Source organism: Thunnus maccoyii, chromosome 5, assembly GCF_910596095.1.
Source record: "Thunnus maccoyii chromosome 5, fThuMac1.1, whole genome shotgun sequence".
NCBI classification, from domain to species: Eukaryota; Metazoa; Chordata; class Actinopteri; order Scombriformes; family Scombridae; genus Thunnus; species Thunnus maccoyii.
Genome location: NC_056537.1, coordinates 8219352 through 8233602, shown reverse-complemented (window position 1 = coordinate 8233602; position 14251 = coordinate 8219352). Strand labels below are relative to the sequence as shown.

Below are 14251 nucleotides of genomic sequence, written 5' to 3'. Positions count from 1 at the left end.
CCACAACTGCAGGTATTCATTAATTGCTCCCAAAACCTAAAGCTCTATTCAGGTTCTATCAGAAAACTAAATTTCCCTGAGAATTTCCAGTGAACACATTCAAAATGGGGCACTGAAGCTGGAAAGTTTATTTTTGTTATCAGAGCTATGAGTTATATGGTATAAAATCAAGTATTGTGTTGGATGGACAGGAGCTCATGATATGTTTGCTGCAATATAACTGGATGTTAGAGGCTGCAGCTCTAACGTGGACCACATGAAAACAAGCAATTGCAATTAAAAACAACCAAGAATGGGAACTGTTCAATTTCCATGTTAGCCAAAGTCGCATGAACCTTTTCAGGACACCAATCTTGGATTAATACTGCAGGGAGTGGTTGTTTTTTCCAGCAAAATAGCAGCCATGAACGCAACACAGAACAACAACTGGAGTAGATCTACACAACAGGTGAACCAATCCACAATTACACTGTAGTCTAGCCTCATATAACAACATAAAGATCATTTCTGAAACCACTGAACTACAAAATGTGAGCAACACAACCTAAAACCAACATTTTGAACCTGTGAACTGCAGCAATTGTGCACTAAACAAGCACCCATTCATGCAAAAGTGTAGATTTTGCCTCAAGTCTGCTGGGGGGTACAGTATGGAGTCCTCCTATCACCACCAACACCCCCCCCCCCCTTTCCCAAGGTTGGTAATAAAGTGAGGAAACCCATCGAGTTCCACCAAGTGCTTCAGGACTATTGATTTACCTTCACTTCTACTTTCACATGGACTTGTACAGTCGCTCCTTCCTTCTCTCTTTCTCTCTCTGAGGGTCGTCTTCGCTTCCTCTCCCGCTGCTGCCGCCCACTCCTCCTCCACCACTTGATTATTTTCAGCTCCGCCGTTTGTGTGTATGTGTGTGTGTGCGTGTGCCAGGCATTGGCTGGCTGACTGGCTGGCTGACTGGCTGGCGGGCTGGTTTGGGAAATACCTGGTCACGATCAATGAGGAGAGGGTTTATCTCGGTTGCTTACCGCCCCCTACTGTTCTGAAATAAGAATTTAAACGTACACCTTAAACGCACCATGATATTTGTGCCAAAAGATGTACAGTATCCATGCAAAAAAACAAAAAACGCACCACCAGGCTGCAAAATATCACATTAAAAAAGAAATTAGAAAAATCTGCAAGAGAAGTGGATTTCATGCAATATAAAGACCAAGGAACTGTGTCACAGATATGGATGATCATCACACACAAACACAGCAATTACTGCGAGGTTTGGGATGCTTCCCCCTCCAAACTTAGTTCATTTCAGCACTGATTCAGCATAATATTCGACCAAGAATTGACAAATACACCAGGCTCTTAATGACTCAATATTTTCAGGCTTGGATCATGAAGAGGATGTGGATATAATTTAAGAGATCCCCCCTCCCCTTCTTCTTCTTCATTTCCCTCTTCTCTGCATCCTCGGATCGCAGTGTTCCTCCATGCGCCTTAACCCGAGCAGAAATACAAAGAGAGACAAAAAGACATCATGAAAGCTTTAAGTGACTCGTTCAGTGGGGATAAAAATAGATCTGGTTGCTTTGGGAGGAAAACCCTGGTCTGGATCGCCCTCTAGAGGGGAGACTCTGGATGGACTCCTCTCATCTTCACCTTTACTTTTCTACAATTTGGGAGCTGTAGTATTCAAAATTGTAAAGAAATGACATGCAAATTAAAAAATATATCATTTTAGCTCATCTTTATATTAAGAATCGGTCTTGTGTTTGTATGTAAATACCCATTTTTTTCCAATTGATGTTTATACATCTGTAAGGCAGATAAACAAGGGTTAACTTAATTCTGCATGTAAAACGATAAAATGAGCCGTTTTGCCACTACATCACAAATTTCACACGTTAATTCGGCTCATTCAGCTGCTTATTTTGTGTTTTCTATCATACACGTATTTAAATAAAAGGGTTTCTGCACGATGGTAGCTCCAGTGTTATAGACACTGAGGCATCACCCACCCAAACAAACACACCACGATCCTCGCTTCATTCTGCACTTAAGGGATTTCATTAAGAGCAACCTCTCAATGAATGGTTTAGAGCTTTGGGGTTTTATTTTTTTATTCCCCCCCCCCCGGCTTAAAATCATTAAGAGTTGCATCGCTGTAAAGCTGTGAAGCGCTGCAACAGTCGATTCAGAAAAATTTTAGAGTTTGAGCGCCCCTCCTCCTCCAGAGCATCCACCTACACACACCAGCACACACGTGTCTTCACATGCAGACCTGTAGCACCCACTGAGAGCTCAGTGTGTGTGTGTGTGTGTGTGTGTCTTCCTTCTATCCTTATGAGAACCAGTTTTAAACCTTTAGAATTGCATGTGAACATGGTCCTTACTTTTCCATCTTGCATACAATTTAGGATTAGATTAAGATTTGAGTTTAGAACTAGATTTAGACTTTAGTTTTTGTTAGGGTTAAAGAAAAACAAACAGAATTACACAAAATCGTGGGTTAAATGTGGATTCAGCCAGGTATTAATGGACTGGATGGATTAGATGAAATTAGTTATTGGTAGTTAAAGGGGAAAAACTGAAATCTGTCACATCGAATTAGAGATTAAGAACCAGAAACAGACATTAACTGAAGAAAAAAAAAAACACCCAACAGTTAGGATGTGGCTTCAGGAAAGTCACTAAATGATTAGTGATTAATAATAGGTTAATGAAAAGCAATTTGGCTTCTGTAGTTGAAGATGAGAGGTAAGAGTTCAGTTAGTTTGAGGTAAAGAGCAACTGGATGCAAAACTGGTCAGTTTATAAGTAAAGGGGAAATTTATGTTTGCTTTTGGTGACATAAAACCCATCAGGATTAGATTAAGACTCGGGTTTTAGAGCTACTAGTACAGTTAGACTAAGTTAGGTTTAAGGAAAAACAACACATGGTACTTAAGAATTACATGAAAGCCTGTGTTAAACTTGGATTCAGGCAGGTATGGATGGATTAGAGTCAGAGGTAATATTTGAGTTGTGATTTGGTAAATTAAGGGAAAAACTGAAATCTCTCACATCCAAAGTACAGAAAACAAACTGAACTACTAAAAAAAAATCTCTTTTTAAACTTAAAATGAAGAAACTTTCAGTTAGTTGACTACATGATTAGTAATTAGCAGTGGATTAATGAAAAGCAATTTGGCTTCTTAAATTGGAGATGAGAGACAAGAGTTTGGTTAGTTTGAGGTTTAAATAACAAGTTTGATGTTATAATAAATCAGTTAACAACTGGATGAGTTTATAGTGAAGGAGAAGTTTATGGTTGATTTTGATAACATAAAACCCATCAGGTCTATTTCAGACTCTGATACAAGTTTAAAGTTCAATCTAAGGAAGGTTTGGGTTTTTTTTTGGTAAAAAATTAACTTGTATTGAATGAATGTAGTCAACGGAAGGTTCTTACAGGTATCATAGCATAAAAAAAAGGTGTTTGTGTAGGAAAACGCGTGCATGACTGAACGTGAACAAAGCCAGCAGAGCCTCCACCGGGTTGTGTAAAATAAAGTGTGTTCTAAACATGGCAGCAACTATTTATAGCCCCTTCAATTATTGAGAGCCCCATGCTACTGTTTTCTACTTCAAAGCAGACACACCCACCCCCAGCAACTCAACACACACACACACACACACACACACACACACACACACACTGGACTGAGGGGGAGAAGAGGAGGAGGGTTGATGCAGTCATATAGACAGCTGAGAAGACACATTTGTATATGTGTATTCTAAATGATCGTGAGCTAAATTTACCCTCTCTACACTCTGCTTTAGTACAGATATATACTGTAGACAAATAGAGAACAGAGGGGAAGCAGGGAGGGAGTATGGAAAAGGATGAATGGGTGGGTGTGAACGGAGGGAGAGAAGTAAGAACGGGAGGGAGCAGAGGAAGGAAAGTTTGGGAAAAGGTTGTAAACATGCGAAGCAAGTTTTGCATAGAGAGAAAAAAGGAAATTGGAAACAGAAGAGTGGTGCAGAGTTGCATCTTTGTCTTAATCGCAGATCAACTTTTGCAGCTTTAACTGCTGAAAAACTCTACATCGACATGACAAAAGTTCATACTTCCGTACAAGTTTATGATAAAAATCCAATTAAACAACATCATTGATTCATACAAAGGAGCAATAGTCAGCCAATTCAACTCAAGCTCTAATAAAAAAAGAAAACAAGATTAAATAAAAAGGTAGAAAGAAATGCATTCATCAACATGTTGCAAAACAAGAGGATCGTTATCTTTTTTTTTTTTCCTACAACAATCTGACAAAAATATTTATCAGTTACAACTTGGCAGTCTTTTGTTCCACAAAAATACACAGAATATTTTAAAAAATTAAGGGGAAAAAAACAAACATTTAGATTTACTTGAACTATTGCCTTGGCCAAGAGGGATACAGGGATTAAATGTTGAAATGGCAGGTAGAAAAGTCTGAGCCCATTGTCTGATGTTTTGAAGACAGGAAACCAAACAACCCCCCCCCCCCCCCCCCCCCCCCCTCATCCTTCAAAAAAAAAAAGAAAAAAAAAAAAGAAAAAATCTGGACGTGTGAGTTTGAAAGTGAAAAAGACGTGGAAACCAGTTTTAAAAAAAAAAAAAAAAAAAAAGAGCAGGTGGTAAGTAGTCCGTCCGGGCACGGCAAAGATCCTGATGTGATGCAGTTCAATGACAAATATGTACTGAGTGCATGTGTGTGTGTGTGTGTCTCAGTAGATTCGGCCTCGGCTCCTGTTGCCTCTGGCTCCGAAACCTCGTCCCCGGCCTCCCCTGAAGCCGCCGCGCTGCTCTGGAGTCACAAAGTGGACGACAGAAACAGTTTAGTTTGGACATACAAGTCTAGACTGACCAATATTGAATGTTTGAGAGTTAACTTACAGCAAACACTTTTGATAACTAATGTTTTCATTTGCTTATTAAAGAATATGCACTAAGTTTAAGGTTGAAAAGTCAGTCAGGGCTCTCTGGTGGACAAACGATGTAATGACAACACTGTTTGTAAAAAGCCTCAAACATGCATTTGGCATTTCTGTGCTACAATGTCTGGTTACTTTCTGGCCAACATATACAACAATACAGCATCTGTGAGACAATATTGGCTGATTTCTCATCTATATTCCCCCTTTTAACATCTGTTTTTTTTGCTTTTCTTCTTTTAAAAGTGAGAAAAATTGCATTAAGTTACTCTGTATCAGCTGTTATTTGTATTTCCTGTTCTTTATTTTTGTAATGCAGACTTTCAGATGATTAATACATCTACAAATCTGTCTGGATTTCCAACAATGCAACTTCAAACAGCAGTCAAAAATGTTTTATATGATATAAAGACAGTAGGTAGACCAGTCAAACAGGACACTATGTGTTATTAATGGAGTAGAAATAACCCCCTGTAGGCTACGTTCTCCTCTAAATTGCTAAATAAACTATTTTTGTGTCCTACAATCACCTCCTCATAGCTCTAAAGCTCCGCTGGAAGTAACATATTCAGCAATTTATTGGAGAAGTTATGATTATAGTCAATTGTTGTAATCATTTGAATCATCAGGATCAACAACGGAGAAGTGATTTACACTGCAGGTCTATTTTAAGAAGTTTGATGCTTTTTTTTTTTTGCAGTGACTGAGTTATCACAGGTATTTAACTGCTGTAAATCCAAGCTGAGCACCAGCTGCTGTCGTCCACTGAAGGACAAGCAACAGACTTTTCAGAGCCATTGTTCAAGCCTGCAGAAAGCGAGTATTTAAAACTCGCCTTTAATAAGTTTCATAGCCAATGAGGATTTATCCAGAAATTTCTGTCAACAATAGAGATGCAACAATTAACCTTTAAAACGCCACGCTTGTATAGGGGAGGTTGAGGGCAGGTGTGTTCATTTGTTTGCAATCTGCAACCTCACCACTAGATGCCACTAAATCCTTCACACTGCACCTTAATTATAATGCATGGATGACAATTGATAATACACTTCAGTTTATGACCTACATTAGTAATATTTTCCCCTGGGAGATCAATTAATAGTTCATCTTAATATTTTATTATTATATTTTAAATATTAGAAATCAACTAAAGTCATTATTTCAATGTCCAATCGAAGTCCATCTTGGCTGGTTTATTTATTTTCTTTTTTTTAGCCTGAGACTACTCTGGTACTGCTGCAGTTCAACCCTCTGTTGCAGAATCCTTAGCAAAGTGTCTTATGCTCCCTCTTCAAAACAAAACATGCTCATGTGATTTTATCCATTTGTGGTATTGTGAAATAAACTAGATAAAACATTAATTTTGTCTAAACGTGTCTTGCGTACACAGACGTGATTAGAAATGTGGCTGTATTAGCTAAATCAATGATGAGTCAAATAGGCCAAAGTGAAGTATCAAACAAAACAAAGATGAGTGTGATGAACTACAGTGTTTGCAAAAAAATAAAATAAATTAATAAATAAATAAAAAGGGTGCCACCAAGTGCTCCTCACCATAGTTAAAATTGCCAATGGAGGCGCTGTACTTGCCGCTGGGAGGATTGTAGATTTGCCGCGCGTCCCTCCGGGGCTGCGGAGAAATCTGTTTTTTTGTGCCGGCGCCGGCGCCCATCTCCTCAGTTGAAGGACGCTTAGGGCTACAAACAAGAAAAAAAAAAAAAGTAGATGATGACCAAATGCAATAATGAGGACACTCGGCTGCTGCATGTACGGCTTCTGACCGTTAAATCAAAAAGGTGTCTCTATCCCGTCTGCATAGAGACGATGTTGTTGGGGAAGCGGGAGAAAAACTTACGCTACTGCCTCTGCCTTCTGGACGGGTTTCCAGGACAGAGTGACTGTGCTCTTGAATGATGGAGGGTTGTGGAACAGATCCTGGACAGAAAATTAAGTTTAAGAAAAAAAAAGAATCTCAAAAAGCTATAATTTATAATGCACAACCAACAATCTGTTATCCTTTTATACAAGCGACCAGAAAAATAAAACCCTTGTGCAGTGTAATGCAATCCAATACAACAATCCTTCAGTAATAAATAAATAAAAAACCTTTCAATATATGATGCAGTTCAATACACTGTCACCACAAAATGCAGCCTTAAACATACAACAGAATTAAGCCAAAACACAAACAACTTCTGCAGTAGTTTTGATAAAAAGTATTAGATATTTCCTGCACAGCTCTTATTACGCCATACCTTGATGAGGACATTGATATTGTTTGTGATCTTGAGGGCCACCACTTTGATCTTGTTCTGATTACACACAAAAGAGGAACTGTGTGAGCACATGAAACAACATTTGCATTTTTTTGTTGACTGTATGCGATGACTAATGAAGTTTCTACTTCAGCTGAACTCTCAAAGCGAGGTGACGGGGAATCGTTACCTCATCTGTCTTCAGAGCGTCTCCCGTCTTGCCTTGCAGTGCTACTCGCAGCTGTCTGATGTAAACCTGCAGGCCTCTGGCAAAATATTGTAACCTGTTGAAACACAAAGGACATTCAATTCCATGTGAAAAGTGGCGCTTTTAGATCAAATGACGAGAGCTTTTCTATACATTGCGCTAACTGTACTCTGGAAGTCTTTCTGTGTGCCACTCCCGCACCTGATCTTGAAGTCTTTGAGGCGCTCGGCGTCCACTTTGTCGAGGAGGAAGTCTGGCAGCTTCTTGCCCAGCTGGTGGAAGCCGAAGAGGAGACACTCCACGTAGCTGAACTGCAGTTTGGGCTCCTCGCTCGCTGAGTTCTCTCCGTTCTCCACCTCTTCTGGAGGCAAAGGCATGAACTCCTACAGAAAAAAATATAAGAACATTTATATTTGAAACCTTTTTATTACCTTCCTTTAATATCAAACACCTCTGATCAGAGGAGTTGACAGTGACAACTTTAATCTACAAAAATTTAATAAAGAATTTGTTATGAAGATTGCTCTGGCATTCCCAAAACAAAAAGGGACAAAGGAACTTTTCTATAATTAAACTAGAAGAGTGAACTAAGTAGAGTACAGATATCCAGCAGGTGTGATCACTTGCAGCCCCTACTGGCCGGGAGGAGTGAGGAATCAGCAGTCAATGACGTAAAAAACTGTTTTTTCAAAAATTGTCAATCACCACAACCATGAGAGGTTCTTGAGTATAGAGTCATAAATGTGCACAAAAAATATAAAGCTGATGGGTCCAGTAGGTTGTGAGATCAGCTGTGTACACATACATGAACACACAACCAAATGCATGATAATAAACAGCCAGAGAAGACTGCCATAAAGCTGAATATTCAGGTGTAATGGGCCACCATAAGTGACTGAATGAAGCAGGATGAAAGTGAAAGTGAAAGGTTTCTGCTGTTGGAGACCGGCCACAAGCAGAAACCTGACCGATCACAATCCAGGAAGCATTTGCGTAGTTCTATGAATGTGAAACAAGGAAAACTGCCAATGTGTATTTTTATTTTATGTGCGTTTCCATTCTTGTTCCTTCTTGTCCGAGTGTAAGAGGACAGCCTGTTCTCACCAGCAGCTTGGTAAACAGCATGTTGAGGTTGGCCTCCAGCTTATCCATGTCTCCACAGAACGGACTCATCTCAGCCAGCAGCTTCAGCACCTACACACACACACACAAAAATACACACACAGCTTAGCAGATCTCCTCCACACAGTGTAATGTGCATTGCTAATGAGCAACAGTGTTGCGTGGTGCAGACTAATGACCCATTAACAACATGCAGTTGGCTGACATCTCTGACAGGTGGCTGCCACGCTGACTTTGTTTACTACTACAACCGCTCACCAAATGTCAGACATTAGAAGTATCGACCTCACACCGGTGGCCATATTCATCAGGCCTCTCAGGGATAAAGTGCTGATTCAGGATAACTGAATAAATCCAGGGCAAGAAGCTAGTCTTTTTGTCTAATGGTCAAACTGGTTTGTAAACAGCAATAATGATCCTGGACTGTTAGCTTGTTGCTTTTTTTAAAGAAAGACAGTTACAACCTGCCCAAGAGGTAGATAGAGGTCATAAAGGTTATTAACTAGCATTTAGGTCATTTAATACATTTAATAAATCCCTTTAGACATGTTCACCACTGCTTCCAGGTTAGACTTCAAATATCCCACAACATAAAGTGTCCCAATGACGACTCTTAACTTCTGACAGTGCAAAAATACTGACGACACAAAGCGCTGTGGAATTAGCAATTGTTTGTTTCAGACTTCCCTAAAATTTTATCAGTTGCACCTAGCTTGGAGATAATGATGTCTCAACGTCTCCAAGTTCCAAAAAATAAAACCGGACCTAACGGCACACAGATAACCAAACTATTGTATTACTGATTAACCCTCTACTGTCTTTTACTGGCGTAAGTGTTATCTTTGTACACATACTGGCACAACTGTTTGATCAAGGGAAAGCAGCCTCCATCATACCTGTCTCAACATTTTCCACTACTACTATAAAAGCAAACATGCAAAAAAAAATACTCTCAAACTTAAAAACAAACAAACAAAAAAACAAACTCTGACATACCTCCAACTGAATGTCCAGCTCAGCCACAGGACTCGCCAAGGTGCTGAGGTTGGGCAGGACGTGTTCACAGAAGTAGGTGACAAAACGTGTGGAATGGACATTTTTCTACAAGACAAAAAATGATTAATTCACACTCGAATTATAGTAAATCATGAGTACTCGTAATAAATATGCCTAGAAGATGAATACATATAAACATTAAATTGTCATTACAAAAACATTTTTGCACTTCAACTTACTAAAACAAATTAAAAATAGGGATGCAAAAATTGAACTTAGCAAAAGAGTAGCATGACAGCAACTTCTGTTATTTGTTAAAACATTATGTGATTGGTGAAGGTGTGTTTGCTCTACTTACAGAGAAAAGGGGCAGGGCCTGGCGCGTGCACTGAAGTAGGCGGTCTACAGTGTCAGGGTCAGCTGGGTTGAGGGCCTGCTCCAGGAATGCCTGCTCCACCACCAGCTCAACCAGCTGTTGCCGCCCGTTCACTGTCTGCAGCACCCGCAGGCCTGACACGACACGCATCAGCAGCACAAACTCCTCTCCAGTCACATCCTCCAGCACCTGAGGAGGTTGTGAGGAATCGAACAAAAGCTCTTAATCTACATGTGTTTTTCTCAGTTTATACACAGGTTAACCACAGTGTAGTTAAAATTTAGGTCTTTAAAATCAGGTCTCTATTATACAAGGACACAGTGATTGATGCAGATGTAAATTCACCAGACAGTTCCACTAATTTAACAATCAAATGCAAGTTTTAGAGAGCATCGAAAGACTATTAAGACTCTTCCACAGTAGCTGGAAAAGTCAACAAAAAACATATCAGACAGACACATCCTGTTTCTGGGTCATCAGGTGGTGTGATGTCGTTGTAAATGTAAATTACTGTTGTTACATTCAGCCTGAGACTGAAAAGGTTATTCGTTAATGATCAAAGACCACTAATCAAGTCTACACTATATGCTAACCTTCTTTGTCTCTGCAAAGACGTACTCCTCCACCTCCTTGGTCATAACATCTTCTGTCAAGGTCTTCAGTTTGGTTGACAGAAACTTGATGGCCCTTTCCCGCACGATGTCTTCTCCCTGCAAGATCTGAGAGAAGAGGCCTCCGAGAGTACCTGGACAACAAAACAGAGGTAGAGGGGAGTGAATCAACGCAAGTAAATTATTACAGAGCCAACAGGATGACAACGCCGATATGAACTCAGGATGTAACAATAAATTGACTGATTAATGTTTACAGAATAGTACAATCCAAACATCAGTTTCAGTAGGTAGTAAAACCCAAAAAAAAAACATACAGGACTACAAAATATTCTAGACACACACAGTCCTAAATATTATGAGGTTATTTCCAAAATGCAATAATCTCCTTCAGATCTACTGGTTCCTCCGGATGAATGATGATGATTCACAAAGGTTTACGTATAAAACAATGCTGACAGTTACTTAAAAGAAAGAAAAAAAAAAATAAAAATCAGGCCCAACTACATCCTTTGTTTCACATTACAAATGACAACAGCCCTTGACAAAACACAGGTTACAACAAAGTGTCTGAGAGACGGAAAGGAATCTGGCTTTGGGATTAGTATGACAGAGTAGAAGAGTAAGAAAGACCTTTTAAAGTGATCTTCTCCAGCACGCTTCTAAACTGGGCTGATTAAGTGATAAGAATAAAAAAAACATTTTGCTAAACAGGTGAGAAAAGCAACACTTACCTTTAGCATCTATCTTGAAGATAGAGATAAGTGCTGCATTCACTTGGTTGAACTCTGCCGTGTCATCTGAAAGCAAAAACAAAATAGACTCTTCAGTAGGCAACACTAAAGACAATATTAGAAGATAACCATGGTGATGTTCTGACTGGAAATACATTTAAATATTCACAACAAATCATAGCCATGACTGACATAAACAACATGATTATATTTATAGTATAAACCACCCATGTCGATGGGTTTTTTCCCAATACAATAAATACATTCTCCAAAAAGGACATGAAAGTCTCTTCAGTGTTCATTTTGGGGCATTTAATACCTGTCTGGAGGAGCTGGGTGAGAATATCTGCAACCCTGACGATGTTCTCCCCAGTTGCAAACCGCGGGAGCTCCTTGATGGCATGTCGTCGAATCTGGACAAAGACAAGTATACATAACATCAATGCTTGTTATCTAAAAGCATAACAAAAATCAGCCGGCGGGTTGACAGTACAAGCAGTGTATCTAACACTCCTTGAACGAGCAGAACATAAACATGCAGAAACGCAACGTCTTCGACCGCTTTCGTATGTTTTACACTGCTATACGGAGCTAAAATTTCTAAATAAACATGACTATTGGGGATCCATACAGTCAAGGCAGTAAACCACATATCAATACAGGAAGACAGAGAACCTGCAATTTTTTTTTTTTATTTAGGTCCGTTAATACTCACAGACACGTCATCATCTTCACAGAGATCAAGCTGGGCGTTAATGGCTGCATCTGCCAATTCTGGGAAGCTGCTGAAGAACTTGGGAATAAACTGTGCCGCCAGCCGTTTCTCCTTCGGGCCACCCTTCACGCCATCCAGGATTACTTGGTAGGCATCTTTGTGCTGCAGAATCAGAGAAAACATATCAACAAACATTCACTCACAACATTATGTGGCATGGGTTCCAGTTTTAAAATAACTCTGATCAAAAGCTAACTGCCATGTTGCTTTCACTGGCACAGTGGTGCATACAGGTGAGCCTTTTCAAAAGACAGGTTCACAATTTTTCAAGATGTCTTCAAACAACAGTTAGGTGCTCTCATGAACACTGAAAGATGTTTTCCTCACTGTAATTATTCCTCATGTTCATACTAGCTATTAAAAAGTCCACCTCAAATGTGAATTCAATGTAAGTGATGGGGGGCCAAAATCCACAGTGTGTCCACACAGTCATTTGTACAAAAATGCATTTAAATGTTTAACTGACGCTTATGAAGCTGATATTTGTGTTTCCTCGGACAGTGTTTCCCTGTTGAGCTGCAGAGGATGTAATGAAAACGACTTAAGACTGTAACGTTGAAAGATATCTACTTAATCTGACACATTTGGACGACTGAAGCTTCACATTAGCTGCAGATAAACTTTTAAATAAAGGACTGTGGATTTTGTCCCCCATCACTTATATTGTAAGTACATTATGACGTGCTAATGGTCAATATGAACAGGAGGAATGATTACAGCAAGAAAAACCTATTTCAAAGTTCACGTAAGTGCCTGATTATTGTTTTAAGACAGACTTGCAAAATCGTGAACCCGTCCTTTAATGGTGTGTGTGACTTGGGTCCACGGCTATTGTATCCGGGTATTACCAGTTCATCTGGTTGTATGGAAACCCCTGTATGTCTTCTTACTACAGGAAGGCATGACTGGGGACGCACTGATGCAGACGTATAACCGGTTTTAAAAATATGCTCTGTGGCTCTGAATGAACATTACCAAAGTTTGAGAAAATAACACGTGTGTGATGCCATCAAGGTTACACGAACTTTGAATTGGAGACGACAACAAATTTATAACAGGAAGGCTGCATTATAAACTGGGGATGTGGAGTTTACCAGACAGGAAAATGCAATCGAGTAGCTGTAGTATATTTACACGTTTTTGTTATACGTGTAGAGGGGGGGTTTGTCCTCTCTCTGTGCACTCTTTGGTTGTAAAGAGGTGAATCTCGGGGTCACGTTAGTGCCGCCTAACGAGAGTGGATATGTCGAAGCTAAATTACCGCTAGCTTAGCACGCTCACAACAATATTACGTAAGTCCACAGTTATCAACAACAGTGGCGGTAAAGCAAGATACTTTGACTAAGCTAGAGAGCTCTCAGTTCATCAATAAAGTTTTAAAATGAACACGCTGGCCTTTATTTACCTGGCTGAGGTTGTCCTTAGCATCAGCAAGGACCCCGTAGCTGCGGTAGAGATCCTCGATAGTGACCGCCATCAGCGTGCCTGCCGTTCAGATGAGACCGCCGATAAAACCGCACAACAAATCCCCTCTCGGGTCGCTTTTGCTCCGTTTCAAACGACCGTAGCACTAAACAACGCCGTATTATCGATAAATATATTGTGCGGAAAAAAGGAACGGGGAGAAGAAACGTCGAGAAGCCTGTGAATGAACCCCTCACTGTCCGTCTTCCCGCAATCCTCTCTAGCGTGCTGGCTAAATGGCTACGGAACAATGAGTGCTGCGCATGCGCAGGTTAAACGAATGGCGGTGGAGAGTCGCATGTGACGTTACGGTGCGCGCAGCTGGTGCGCAGTAAATTCACTCGCACATGTAAACAGACAATCAGACTTGTAAACAACAAAAAGTTTCTAAAGTGGTAGTGGTAGTCCTGTGATGGAAAAAGTATTCAAATCCTTTACTTGAGTAAAAGTAGGATACAGCAATGTAAAAATACTCCATTACAAGTAAAAGTCCTGCATGAAAACTCTCACTTAAGTAAAAATACATAAGTTTTAGCAGCAAAATGTAGTTAAAGTATTAAAGTAAAAGTAGTGGTTTGGTCCCTCTGACTCATTGTATATGACATCATTAGATTATTAATACTGAAGCATCAGTGTTAGAGCAGCATGTTACTGTTGTAGCTGCTGGAGGTGGAGCTAGTTTGAACTACTTTATATACAGTTAGCTAGTTTAGTCCAGTGGTTCCCAACCTAGAGGTTCGGCCCCTCTAAAGGGTC

At 39.9% G+C, this 14251-nt stretch overlaps 1 protein-coding gene across 2 annotated transcripts; it reads right to left on the bottom strand.

Moving 5' to 3' along the window:
- Nucleotides 1-4600: 4600 nt before the first annotated feature.
- api5 (apoptosis inhibitor 5) lies at nucleotides 4601-13738 on the bottom strand. 2 transcript variants are annotated; one of them, XM_042411793.1, is made up of 14 exons: nucleotides 13437-13738; nucleotides 11972-12133; nucleotides 11576-11669; nucleotides 11257-11322; nucleotides 10505-10656; nucleotides 9894-10100; nucleotides 9536-9640; nucleotides 8522-8611; nucleotides 7619-7800; nucleotides 7400-7493; nucleotides 7210-7266; nucleotides 6810-6889; nucleotides 6509-6651; nucleotides 4601-4827 (listed from the first exon to the last, which is right to left on the bottom strand). In XM_042411793.1, exons 1-14 carry the CDS (start codon nucleotides 13506-13508, stop codon nucleotides 4748-4750), a joined length of 1584 nt encoding a protein of 527 aa, XP_042267727.1. In that variant the 5' UTR covers nucleotides 13509-13738; the 3' UTR covers nucleotides 4601-4747. The 2 variants fall into 2 exon arrangements, with proteins under 2 accessions (XP_042267727.1, XP_042267728.1); XM_042411794.1 differs by having other exon boundaries at nucleotides 6545-6651.
- Between the last annotated feature and the right edge of the window lie 513 nt (nucleotides 13739-14251).